General features: G+C 38.8%; 3 protein-coding genes across 6 annotated transcripts in view; 1 reads left to right on the top strand and 2 right to left on the bottom strand.

The window, feature by feature from the left end:
• The window catches only part of LOC136447475 (uncharacterized), a 162,181-nt gene extending 161,723 nt beyond the window's left edge, over positions 1 to 458 (bottom strand). For all 3 annotated transcript variants that reach the window (XR_010757726.1, XM_066446450.1, XM_066446448.1), the window contains exon 1: positions 333 to 458. The gene's annotated coding sequence lies outside the window, so the exon portion shown is untranslated. The remainder of the gene's footprint in view (positions 1 to 332) is intronic.
• An 898-nt stretch (positions 459 to 1,356) lies between these two features.
• On the bottom strand, positions 1,357 to 7,330 carry LOC136447303 (tRNA N(3)-methylcytidine methyltransferase METTL2-like). Of its 2 annotated transcripts, XM_066446052.1 has the most exons (10): positions 7,199 to 7,314; positions 6,492 to 6,659; positions 5,753 to 5,844; positions 4,880 to 5,334; positions 4,550 to 4,599; positions 4,291 to 4,351; positions 3,548 to 3,687; positions 2,883 to 2,989; positions 2,490 to 2,555; positions 1,357 to 2,219 (listed from the first exon to the last, which is right to left on the bottom strand). In XM_066446052.1, the coding sequence occupies exons 2-10, from the start codon at positions 6,638 to 6,640 to the stop codon at positions 2,077 to 2,079; spliced, it is 1,263 nt and encodes a 420-aa protein (XP_066302149.1). In that variant the 5' UTR covers positions 6,641 to 6,659; positions 7,199 to 7,314; the 3' UTR covers positions 1,357 to 2,076. The 2 variants fall into 2 exon arrangements, with proteins under 2 accessions (XP_066302149.1, XP_066302150.1); XM_066446053.1 differs by lacking the exon at positions 6,492 to 6,659 and having other exon boundaries at positions 7,199 to 7,330.
• Positions 7,331 to 7,541: 211 nt separating this feature from the next.
• Positions 7,542 to 12,495, top strand: LOC136446702 (protein MAK16 homolog). Its single transcript, XM_066445184.1, has 4 exons — positions 7,542 to 7,805; positions 9,485 to 9,644; positions 10,812 to 11,003; positions 11,473 to 12,495. The coding sequence occupies exons 1-4, from the start codon at positions 7,645 to 7,647 to the stop codon at positions 11,836 to 11,838; spliced, it is 879 nt and encodes a 292-aa protein (XP_066301281.1). The 5' UTR covers positions 7,542 to 7,644; the 3' UTR covers positions 11,839 to 12,495.
• Positions 12,496 to 13,035: the final 540 nt, after the last annotated feature.

Here is a 13,035-nt window from a genome sequence, read left to right on the forward strand (position 1 = left end):
ACATATCATAAACGTGTTCGTATCTCTTATTAACGTGTCATCTATTAATTCCAGCGTATTGAAGGACTCTGATATAATGGACAGGACGGTCACAAAGAACAAGGAAGTTGCAAAGAATTACTTCTCCCCAAACTTCACTTGGCCTTGGACTAGTCGACGAGAAATCTATGAGCACACACAGAAAAGTCACGTATCGACAGCTTCAAACCACACAAATGTAAGATTCTGTCATAGAAGTTTGGTTAGAATATCTCCACCAGATAATGAATATGTGGGTTATAACAAAATGACGCAGATATGGCACTCGATATGAAGATTAAAGTAACTTTTACCTCATCTAAATCCGTCTCGATGAACGACACCACAAGCCGTCATGAATTCGATCCCATCAGACTTTGCGCTAATTCGGTGTTTTCTGATCCAAATATTGTCACTGTATGTTAGTCGAGTCTCTTATGACAAACCGCTGTGTGGGGAGGCCAGACTGTCCTTCATGAAATGTATAAGTCTCTGCCATACTACGGCCTAAACTGGAACCGGAGTTCCTACCTGGCGGAATCAACTATACTCTCTACTCTACTTGCTTTTCCATTCTCGCATTCGAATGGACAAATACCACAAGCAACATCTGATAGGTAGATGGTTATTTATCAGCAGAAGTAACAACAACGTTTTAAAATGATTCAGAATCCTTGAAACCTCAGAACGACGCTGTCAACGCTCACCATTGTCTAGTGTATATGCAAGTTATATTTGTTATCCATATAAGGAATTAAGCAAGGCTCGATAACACGAGGAGTCTCAATATTCCCCGCCGTGACACCGGGTCACAGACGGTCTTCTAGCGACATCTATCGATTCTTGTCAAAACTGCAGTTCTTGTATAGCGGTACTGTAGTACTGACAGAAGTAGATAGGGGTCGCTGTGAGACCGTCGGTGTATTTCATAACAGAATGCACACTATGTTATCTATGCTGTGTGTGTGTTTTTCTATGTATGAATTGAAATACTTACTTGAAAGAATTCAATAGAGACTTTGCAGCCTTAGAAGGGGGTGTCAAAATGTGTTCGATTTTGTACTGAAAGACATTTATCTTGGATGATCGAATGAGTATTTGTCAGATTTATAAACGACATTTGTTTGACATGACTGATGGAAATACGGGACAGGGTTTTTTTCCAAAAAGGTTTCAATGAAGCCTTGTTTTTTGCTCCTGATATACACCAGTGTTGATCAAACTTCAAGTCAACAGAGCTTCTGTTGTTGCATTGTATCATCATAGATACAGTACGCTTTTTTTAATCATTTGTGAAATGGGCCTTCAAAGTATAAATTCTAATCAATGACACAAGTCTTTGTTGACAGATCCCTTCATTTATTCACTAACCTGCATGAATATAAAAGCAATTGATACTTTGTCAATGTCAACAAAGCAGTCTTACAAATGATGCAGAATTCAACTAACATACATGATGTGCAAAGTGATGGATTTCACTACAACACATAAGAAAGTTAAAACACAATACAAAGATCACATAAGAAGAAAAGTAAACTGCTTTTACTAAAATGTTGCTGCTGAATATGATCAAGAATGGACAAGAGAATACATGTATGAATTGAGACATCATGTAGGGCTGATATTATAAGCAAGTCACAATTTTAGGGGGAAAATGCCTCCAATGATTCCAGTGTCCATAACTCTAATGAGAATGACATTCCTGATGCATGATAACCCTTACAATATATTGGGTCAGCACAATAAAGGTCAAGAAATGCTTATCTTTTTGTCCATTCATATATACAATATGCAAAACATCTCATTCAAATTGTAACGACAAATGTGACTGATTCATGTCAATTTTAGCATACAGTTATAGCATGTAGCAAATGCCAGGTGAATTTGACTATTATTCAATGTAACAAGATTATTAAAAAGTCCACATTCATGATCTCACTCTAGTCTTTAACCTTTAGCACAATGAAGTACTCATTTGGAACCCCATTCTCTATTGGTTACAGAGTTAGGCAGCAGGGAGAAGGTTAAAAATGTTACACTTGCTGTACATCTTTCAATCTAATTCAGTGGTTTCCTAAACTTGCACAGCAGCCAGACCCTGTACATCTTGACCTGGCGACCTCGGTTGACCTGTAGTCTTCTGTCCACATAGATCAGTTCTTCCTGAAGACCAGCTGAGCCGAACAGAGTCCTGAGCTCATCTAGAGATGTGGGAAAATCAGTAAGTTGATATCTATGCTTACATTTTTCTACAAACTTCCAAAACTCTACAGAAAAAGTTTGGACACTTGGTTGAATTTGATCATATCCATGAATACTTTATAAATGGTTTTCTAACTTTTTGTGTCAAGGTTAGTTAAAATCTACCTGCTCTTCTTACATAACTACTTTAAGACAGCAATCTGAGAACAATACTCAAGTAAGATGAAAATTCATTGGGTCTAACACAGCTCATTTCATCATGTGTTTACCTTGTGTGAAAAAGTAGACCCGTGTGCCGTCACCTCTGACATAAAAGTTGTCAGAAAGACAGCGTCCTAGAAGGGGGAATAAAAAGTTGAATATGTCAAAACATCATTGAGATTGAGAAAAAAATACAATAGTCATGGTTTTAAATATGTGGTAAGCTGCCTTACACAGGATTGCAGAATACAAACATGGCTATAATGTAGGGACATAACGTCTGTACATCAGGACATCATACAGAGATTTATCAGTTTGATCATTGTCGTTTTGTCCATTCTGTAACAATTTTGTGTCAGTTCTAGTCTTCAACTTTTCATGATTTTCATCACTGTAGAGAACCACTGTAGAGAAACAAAACCAGCTATTTTGTACTTGTCCAGTACATTACAGGGCCTTACCTTTCTTAAACCTGAGTTGTGCCAAGTCATATCTCCCATAGTCCCTGAACAGAAGCTTTCCTCCTGGCTTCAGGTACTTTGCAAGGTGGTCCACAGTGGATTGCATTCTATCAACAACAGAAGAAATATTAGTTAAAAAACAAATGTATACTAATGGTATTTTACAAGATTATGATAATAAAACTCAAGATTCAAGGGTTTTTGTAATGATGACAGGATTTTCTGATAACTTGTAACTCTACAAGCCAGACATCTAGCTTTAAACTTATGCATGTTCAAAAGCTGTGGCTAAATTACTGATACAGTATAGCTGACAGATATCTCAAAGGTGCTTATACTGTATGTAATTGTATCATGCTTTGTTGTGAATTGATTAATGTTGTTAACTTTCAATGTCATGTCATTCTACAGACATACATTTAAATCAACTGTTCTTGATATTCTATTTCAATCATGTTTTTTCAACCATGTGTTCATGTGTTATGTGAATAAATCACTTGGTTGGGTACAAAGAGTCTTTTTATCTAGTGACTTACCAACCTGCTGAAACTAATCAAGGATGTGTTTTTTCTGTCTATGAATCTTATGACTGATGATCATTAGAATTATTAGAATCACTACATTTCCACAAATGATATACAAACAACAGGGGACTGCAAACTTACTTGTCTGGATGGATGGCTGACAGTACAAATATGATGATGATGATGTCTAGACTGGCCTCGGGGAATGGTAGAGGAGCGGTGGTGTCTGTCAGGTCATGCACAAAGGCATGGCATCTTCTGCTGTTGTAGTCAGGGTGTTGCTGAGAGGGAAGATATAGAAGTACATTTTGTTTCATCAAGAGTCAAATGCATCAGTTATGTAAAGCTTACACATCTTTCTAATTCTCCTCATAGTAATGGACTCTGAATATTTGTTTTACTGTAAATCTTGAAATGTTAGCAGTTGTTTTATTTTCAGTTTTCATGGTGACCCCTCCGCTGCAAATTCATATCACCACAAATGTGCTTTACTACAGAATTAATTCAACCGCTAACTTCTAAAACACTGTGAAAACCCCCTTTCCCCCTTCTACTGCAAAATTAAGTAGCCTGGAATCCATCCTATTTAGCTTTCGGCCGCTACCCAAGCTCCGATGCGCTACCCAAGCTCCGCTGCCTATTTGGCCAGGCAGCGGAGCTTGGGTAGCGCAGCGGAGCTTGGGTAGCGGCCGAAAGCTAAATAGGATGGATTCCAGGCTAAAATTAAGTCCCTGCTCAAATAAAGGAAATTAGCGCCAGATCAATGTGTTATATTGACTAGCCAATTATTCTCCTCAAAGTATTCTTTTAAGGGGGCATATTCTGTGACAATTAAATTTGCTGACCACCCCCCTTCATACCAACAATACATATGATATACGCACCTTGACAATATCAATCGCTGTGGCAGAAAAGTCACAGCAATACATGAAGAGGTCAGGATCACTGTGCAAACAGACACATACATATTAGTTAACCAGCATACATCATATATAGGCTAACATAGCACATATTGGCTTTACTGGTGCAGCATCAAACATGCTTCAACAAAGATAAGTGAAGAAAGCAAAGCCAAAATAGATAATACCTGTCCCTTCACCGTGCATTTCTAATCCTTAGACATTAGCCTACATGTTCACTTACTTGTTTGTCTGAAGAATAGGAAACACTGTATTCCCAACCCCACAGCCAACCTGCAAGGTAGAAATTAAGAAAAATCCTTTAAGTATTCAGGTCCTACCTAAGGCCAAGTAAACAGGGTGTCAGAACTAAAACAAATACATTGTAAACTATACATCAGCAGTTCAAGTTTTTTTACAATATGCCACAAATATTTAGAGCAAGAGCATGAAATTCCAAGTCTACCATATGTTCAGCTACCTATGTTGCCATAAATCTTTACACTGTTTTGTTGCTATATGTTTGAAGTCTACGTGTCTATTAGACATTAACATAGCAAAACAAAGTCCTGACCTCAAACATCCTGGTCTTGGCGTGTTGTCCAGGGAAGTCCCCAGCTTCCTCCTCACTACTACTCCTCACAGCCAGGTGGTCCAGTGTTTGACAAAGATCACCAAGAACAGCACTGTTTTCACTAGCACAGTCTTTTGAAGGTGACATTGTTGGCTCTGTCATAACACTTGTCCTTTCCTTATCCCCTTCAAACTCCTTGGAAGTATCTTCTTCTAGGTTTCCTCTCTCCTTGTCTTTGTCAGAGAGTATAGTCTTGCCGACAGCTGCTGTGCCTGTCACCTTCTCTCCATCTGAAGTACAAACTTCTTCCTTTTTCTCTTTTTCCTTCCCCTCATCTCTATTCATGTCCAACTCAGGAAACTCTGTGAAGAGCCAGTGTCTGTCTTTGAAGAATCTGTTCTGATGGACGGAGTAGAAGTCATTCCAGAACTCATCTGCCTTGGCTTCATATGCTTCTGTAGGACAAAAACAGGAACGCTTTTATCATCTTCATCATTTCACAACTTTGTAACTGTTATTCCTGTAAAGAGACAAACTCAGCACAAAGATACTGTGCAAATGGCAGTTACTTCTTTTCAGACATTGGCATCTTGATTACTGCTTTTAAGCATCTGTCCTTTATAACAAAACTATTCATACCTTGTCTATATCCCATATCTTTTTCCTCTACCGTTATTGCTAGTCCCTCTACACAATACAAGTACATTTTGTATACATGAAGTAAATACTACTTGAAAATATTAATGTATAACTTTAGGTAGCTTTTAAAACACTAACATGTTAGTGCAAGTGCAACTATACTTTATACTTGTTCCTACAGCCAGATAAAGTTGTATTTTTGCTGATGATAGTTCTTGCCAGAATCTTACAAACCTTGTAGATCAGGAGGAACTGGGTCCTGGGCATTTTCACTGACTTTCTGCTTTGCCTGGGCATCCTGAGCTTCATCCCACTCCACATTATCCCTGATGCAAGGAAAACAGTCATGTTACACAGAGATTAACATTTCACACCTGTATTGCATCACCATCATATCCTGATTTCTATGTCCTGATAAATTGAAAATTTACTCACTGCACTGTAATATTGACAGAGTGTTGTAGGATTTAAGAGAATAAGACCTTGAGAACTTGGCACCTAGCAAATCAGGACAAGTCACGGATCGGCACTATGCCTAGGATGTTTTGCTGTCAAGAGGACGCTAACCTCAAGCCTTTTAACCTTAACAAGTCATCCTGGGCATGGTGCAAATAGGGATAACATACTTGTTTTAAGATACAAAAGCAGATGTCTCTCTATATGTGAGATTTAGGACATGCCTGGTGGTACATATGTCTGCTTTGTACTCCCCACATAATGGGTACTTTCGTGTTCCTAAGGATTCCATAATGTTTCAGCACCAGAACAAGTCAGCCCCTAAACGATCAGGACAATTCGGCACCAGGTACAGGATAGGCTTGACCCTAACCCTAACCATAACTGTAGTCCATAAGCCTAAAACTAACTTTGATACTAACCCATCCTAGGTCTGGTGCTGTCCTGATAACTAGTACTAGTAGTAGGGGCCAAAATGTCAAAGTGTCGAAACTCCCTGATACCTTTGCTAACTTACCAGCTGTTTTGTTCAAATACTCTGCTCGGATCTGTGAGGAAGCGATCGCCAAACGGGGGTCGCTTGCGAGTCCGAGTGTGACAAGAGCGTGCATGTACACACACCAAACGCCTGACTAACAGGGGCAGAACAGCCAACACCCTCCTCATCCTAGCTTCTCTAACACGTCTGCAATGGCAGGAAACGAAGAAAATATTTGTGATGATAATGATGAATATACATTTTGGTCCTCAGAAATATTTAACAGGTTTGTAATGGCAATTGAACTTGAAGTAAAATTTGAACTTGAATAAAATATTGCTGTGCTTTTTTTTTTCAACTTTTTTCTCTTCGTCACCTTTTCACTGAGACTCCCACGAACAACCAAATCAAATAAATGGGAATATATTATATCATGGAATAGCCAGCCAAAAAAATTTAATCTCCTTGCCCAAAGCAAAGATCCTAATATGTGGAATACCACCCAATAGCATACAACTACATTGCCACACAAGCCTGGAATGACAGATCTGTACTTGGATGACCAACCTAAACTGGAAGATATCTTCCTACGTACCTGGCTGAAATTATGATCTAATCTAACAAAACTGGCCGAAATTATGATCTCGAGACTGTCACCACAAATGCATTTTCTCTACAGGCGACGGTCATATCTCAGTATTTCTTAAGCCACTGCTATCTCTTGACTTTTAAGACTCGTCCCCTACCATGCGTTATGTTGGAAGACCTGTGTCGGGTCCTTAAGTCGCCTGTTTCCCCACGCCGGGCGTCTGTCCTCCTCGTTTTCACCTGGGGAAGCCATGATGATGATGATAACCTGTAGCCTCCCGCGGAGACCAGAGTGTTCCAATTCAAGATAGGGGTCCCTTACGAAAGAGTATCGTAAAGAATAGCTTTTAAACCCTTCAATTTTTTCCGTAAAAGCTATAAATGTCTATATATTATATATCTAATAGTAAAATAATGATAATATACTAGTAATTTGTTGATATTTTTAGCATTATTGATTTTTTCTGTAAACTTGGTTATCCCTATTAGCACAGTAGTATAACCTACATTTAATCCAAAATGGTGGCCGTCTGTTGGAACATGTGCTGAAGTTGCAACACATTTTATCGCCCTTTTTCGTAGCTTCTATCGCCAAACCTCCAAGATGCAGCACGACGACGTGATCTGGAGCGTCATCAACAAGGGTTTCTGCTCGTTCAAGGTGAAGACGAAGAGCCAGAAGTTCTGCAGGAATGAGTACAGCCTGACGGGGTTGTGCAACCGGGGCTCGTGTCCCCTCGCCAACAGTCAGTATGCCACTGTGAGGTGAGATCTCAGAAAATATACTTTCTCCTTATATGTATCTGTATGTTGTGTTTCTGTAGAAAATATATACACCTTGCCCCCTGTGTTCTGTTACACTGTATCAGCTACTCTACTCTACTCTGTAACGTTAACGTTATATGTATGTACAATTTCAAATTACTGAACTGTTCCAGCAACGCACCGCGCCAACTTCACCATAACCTGAACTGTCCCAGCTCCTCACGAACTGCCTCGCACCCAACCTGGTGCTACCTAACCTACGAACTCTGCAAACATGCCAAAACGGCCTCTTACCGGCCGCCATACGTTAAGTACACCGTTTGTTTTTGTATTGCAGTTTTCCCCTAGTTAAATTACCAGTGGCTTCACATACATGCCACTCCTCCCAAATGTATCCCACCAGATCTAGCCGACTGCGAAATACGTATTTTACTATCGTACGTCAGGTACACTCTTATATATTGTTCTTGTTGTTCGTTGAATACTCGTTCTGTATTCTTTCTTATTGTTAACATGCCGGCTGCTTACTTTAGGTGAAGCTTCCGAGATTAGTTTCCTACCGAAACAGTAGTGGTCATACAAGTTTAACAACATCGTAGCAAGTTAGCAGTATCGTGTACCAGGTACCAAGTGATGAAGTACACTGTCAAGCTTTAGTGTCGACAACCATTGTTCTCATATATAGTTCCCATATGTAACCAATGACTTCATTTGGTAAACGTTTTTTTCTTGATGTTCACATGGATAGTAACTTGATGTTCTACAGGTAGCTTTCCAACATTATTATTCATTATCCACATCGTTCTTGTTGATTAACATGATGTTTGCTTGGAAAAGTTGTAACGTTAACTTCCCAAGATTCTAATCTAGTGTAGAAAACGTTATCTCATTTGAGAAAAATTCCCCTGATAGACAAGAAAGAGATAGAGAAAGAAAAGACATCACGCCAACACATGTTAGTGTTGAATATTTAACTGTGACCTCGATGATGTAATGTTTAATGATGAACTATGACCTCAATGATGTAACCGCATAAGGGTCATGTGACCCACCCGTCACTCCGTTCCATCGAGTCTGCGGCCATGACACGCCGTCTGTGTTCCCAATAAACATCTTCAAGTATCAGGCAGCATCCCCGAGTAGAGTCACTCTTTCGTGCCTCTTGGCCACTTACTGACGCATGTTAAAACTTTAAAGAAGCATAATTTTCAAGGCACCAAAAGCATACAGAACGTGAAAACTGGAAATATTCTGGATATGGCAATCTGTATGATACTGACTTTTACTTCCTTAAATAAATATAAGTCCATTTTCTATCATAATTCCATACTTTGGGGATTTAAAAGGGGCCCAGAAACAAGCCACACAAGTCCTTTATATATACTTTGGGACCGCCAAAATATCAGCCTAGAACCAGTCAGTAAGTGCATTCGCAAATTGAATCCAATTCCAAAAAAAAAGCAACAATGACATTATATACATATATATATATATATATATATGTGTGTGTGTGTGTGTAATAGGAATACATATACATGTAGGCTGAGGCTATTAACGGGGTATTCCTGTCAATAAGATCTTTTAGCACTGTTGACAGGATATTCTTTTCAGTAGCCACCCCATTTTGTGATACTTCTAATTTCTATGCTATGATTGAGTTTGTTCCATTAACATTGCAGGGAAGAGAAAGGTGTGTGTTTCCTGTACATGAAGACTATCGAGCGTGCAGCCTTCCCAGGCAGACTGTGGGAGAAAGTCAAACTGTCCAGGAACTATGAGAAGGCCCTGCAACAGATCAGTGACAACCTCATCTACTGGCCTTACTTCATCAGGCAAAAGGTGAGAGGACCTTTGGGACCTTGTAGTTTAACCAGAACAACCATAGAATATTCCAAGGAGGTTTAAACAGCCTTGAATATTCTTGATATATTTGTAGTTAACTGATTGTCTAAAACGTGTAGTAGTATAGAACATACAATTTGCTCTATTGATTCATTCTTGATTATATTTTGATTCTGAAATATTTTCCATTATTAGCAAAGTAGGATTTGTTTTGGAAGATCTTCAAGCCAGTTTCATGCTTCATGAAGTACACTTTCTTTGTAATATAATTACCTATTAGCAATAGTTCGATTTCCATGTAGTTCGACTTCCATGCATGTACATTGCCATACATTGTAGAATTGTTGCACAAAAAAGTTCTTCTATAACGGTGCACACCCCAGTTCTTCCGCGACCGGGGTCCACGGAAGTGCCCGACAAAAAAGTGACGAAAGGGTTTCGAGGGTCTGGGTTTGAGTTTAGATTTCTCATAATGTGCTTCGAACTGATATTAGATGTACTAGCATGGCTGAAAAGCGTATGAATTGGTGTGTTTTGGGTGAAAATTTCGTTTCGATCTGAGCCTTGCTTCCGGATATCCATCCGCGTTGATGGTGAAATGCCCCTTGGCCCGGGATTGACCTTTGTTGCGTTCTGTGGGTCATGCTGACATGCCTCGCGCCGTGGATGATTAAAGAAATCTAAGTACTAGAATTTTCTTTATAATTGGCTCGACTGTACGCTAGGTTTTGCTCTTTCTGACAACATCAGTCGTTTCTACCCAGAAATTTTTTTCTACGAGTTTTATCCTACACAAAAGTGCCAAAATTTGACCATCATTTTTGACGTGAAAATTATGTTTTTGTCTCCTGATTTACCAAAATCAGAGAGGTAGAAGAAACAGAACTCAGCTGGTCCTGTAGCGGAAGGGATAGGCTTTCATCCCATACACAGTTGATTTACTTCGGAATACTTCCCTGGAAGAGACAGTACCTAGACTGGAGGGTGCGCAACCTCCAATTGAAACCCCAAATAAACTGGGGTGTGCTCCCTTAATGTTCACAGAATAGTAAACCTAATCCTTACTTCCTACAAATCATACCTCTGTGATGTGAATATCTTTCATTCATACTTTGAACATTATCTTGCAACGATAATAACTTAATTTGTTAATGTTGTTACCAGTGTAAGCAGAGGTTCACCAAAATCACCCAGTACCTGATCCGTATGCGGAAGCTGACCCTGAAGCGACAGAAGAAACTGGTTCCCCTGAGTCGGAAGGTGGAGAAGAGAGAACGGAGGAAGGAACAGAAGGCTCTGGTCGCCGCACAGGTGGAAAACGCTATCGAAAAAGAACTGTTGGAGAGACTTAAACAGGTACTGTGTGTAATTTAGACATACATTCTTCTCTTTTAGTCATATTGAAGAACTTTGTTGTCACAGCAAAACTACAGGGATTTCCTTAAGTCTTTTGTAACCACTGATACACAAAGTAAACATAATGATTTTAACATGTACATTTTGTAAAGACAATATGTGGCTGTATGATTTCTCAAGACAAGTCATTCAAGAAAAGGTGTCTACCAAAGCTGATGGTGTTGTCTGTCGAGAATAGTTCTATGATGAATATTATCTTTACCTTCTTGTACTTAATTATAAGGTTCACTTTGCTATGCATACAATGTATTAACATCAACATTTACTGCTCATTTTCTTAACAAAAATAACATGACAGACACTTTGTGGAAGTTTCTGGCTTATTCTGTATAAAAGTTTTCTTTTCATTTGCCTTAAACTAAAAGATAGAAACAAATACCATCTTCTCACTTAAACCTGTTTCCTCCAGGGCACCTATGGTGACATCTACAACATATCACAGACTGCCTTTGACAAGGCACTGGAGGAAGAAGAGGTGTCTTCAGAAAGTGAAGCTGAGGACGAAAAAGAGGGAGAACTTGAAGAAGAGATGGAAGAAGAGAGTGAGGCTGAGGTGGAGTACGTTGAAGACTTTGAGGAAAGTGACATTTCAGACATAGAAGATGGAGACAAGTTTGCTGAAGAGTCCACAGATGAGGAAGATAAGGATGAGGATGGGGAGAAGGGTAAGGGTAAATGGAAACCAGGGATGAGGAGGAAACGAGGAAAAGTGGAGATTGAGTATGAAGAGGAGAGAGAACCAGCAAAGAGACAGACTGTTAGACTTCAACAGTAGTATGCAAGATGAACTGGAAACATCTATGACAAACTTTGAAGTCCCCTTTCACACACTTATTGTGAATGTAAGGATTTCGTGATCATGAGAAACATAATTTAGGACAGACTGTTTGACTACAACAGTAGCAGGCAAGATGATATGGAACCATTTATGACAACATTTGACTAAACAACAATGTCCCCTTACAAACTATTTTTTATTGTGAACTCGAGGATGTCATCATTGCAAGAAACATGATTAAGACCACAGCCCTGATATTTTGTCTTCACATGCTGTATAGCTATGTTGTATGACTGACCTGGTTTCATTTGTGTAATATCATCTTTGTTTCTTGCATATTTGTGTGTTTGTAGCAACAGAAGTTACAGTGTCATTCATGACAGTAACGCCATGTACACAAGTTAGCGTACTATTGTGAAAATTCTATTGTTCTGCAAATCATCTGCCAATCTTCATAGTTTCTCAGAAGATGCGTAATAAACAAATGAGTAGATCACTTACCCTAAATTTTATAATACAATACGTGTGTCTTTAGTTTGTACCTATATCCAGTAATAAACTGTTGCAACACATATCCCCATTGTCACTTTGGACAGTTTTGTGAAAATGCTTCATTGCATTAAAGGCTTATTAATAAACATAGATTGCAATAGATATTGGGAAATGATGGTTGTGTGTTGATTTGTTCTTGTATTTCTCAATCATTTTTCCCATGATGGTATGAAATCCAAGGTTCTTTAACATAGTGACTCATATTTACATATAAGGGCATACAATAAACTATATGTCATGAATTTATGAATAAGGTCATCCCCAATTGTAAGGATCTGGAAGTTTTAACACCATGTTTAGTATGATTCTGCTAGTCTGGCTTTGGTGCTTTGAATCAAACAAAAAAACACTACAATGTTACTTGATACCTCAATCCAGTTCTGTGTACAATTTCCAGTTCTGTGTACAATTTCCATTGTGAAAGTGTGCAACTGATTTCCATCATAAAAAGATTGTGGTCTTAAATTCTTTCACCAATATCCTGGTCTTTAGGAAATGTCATATACCAACACTTATAATTATATCTCAGTGCAGGTTTGAAATACACCAGACGTAGTCTTCGAAGTTTTTTAAATAAAGAGACCATAAATATTATAATTGATCATCACAGCAAACATGGCTCCATGAAACCATATTGATTTT

The sequence above is a fragment of the Branchiostoma lanceolatum genome, chromosome 13 (genome assembly GCF_035083965.1).
Source record: "Branchiostoma lanceolatum isolate klBraLanc5 chromosome 13, klBraLanc5.hap2, whole genome shotgun sequence".
NCBI classification, from domain to species: domain Eukaryota; kingdom Metazoa; phylum Chordata; class Leptocardii; order Amphioxiformes; family Branchiostomatidae; genus Branchiostoma; species Branchiostoma lanceolatum.

Excerpts from the sequence above, each read along its gene's own strand:
- LOC136446702 (XM_066445184.1), top strand. The coding sequence starts at position 7,645 with ATGCAGCACGACGACGTGATCTGGAGCGTCATCAACAAGGGTTTCTGC. Across the intron at positions 7,806-9,484 it reads AGTCAGTATGCCACTGTGAG|GGAAGAGAAAGGTGTGTGTT; the intron begins GTGAGATCTCAG and ends TTAACATTGCAG. Across the intron at positions 11,004-11,472 it reads TGTTGGAGAGACTTAAACAG|GGCACCTATGGTGACATCTA; the intron begins GTACTGTGTGTA and ends TGTTTCCTCCAG.
- LOC136447303 (XM_066446052.1), bottom strand. The coding sequence starts at position 6,640 with ATGAGGAGGGTGTTGGCTGTTCTGCCCCTGTTAGTCAGGCGTTTGGTG. Across the intron at positions 5,335-5,752 it reads AGTTCCTCCTGATCTACAAG|AAGCATATGAAGCCAAGGCA; the intron begins GTTTGTAAGATT and ends TTTGTCCTACAG. Across the intron at positions 2,556-2,882 it reads ACAACTCAGGTTTAAGAAAG|GACGCTGTCTTTCTGACAAC; the intron begins GTAAGGCCCTGT and ends TCCCCCTTCTAG.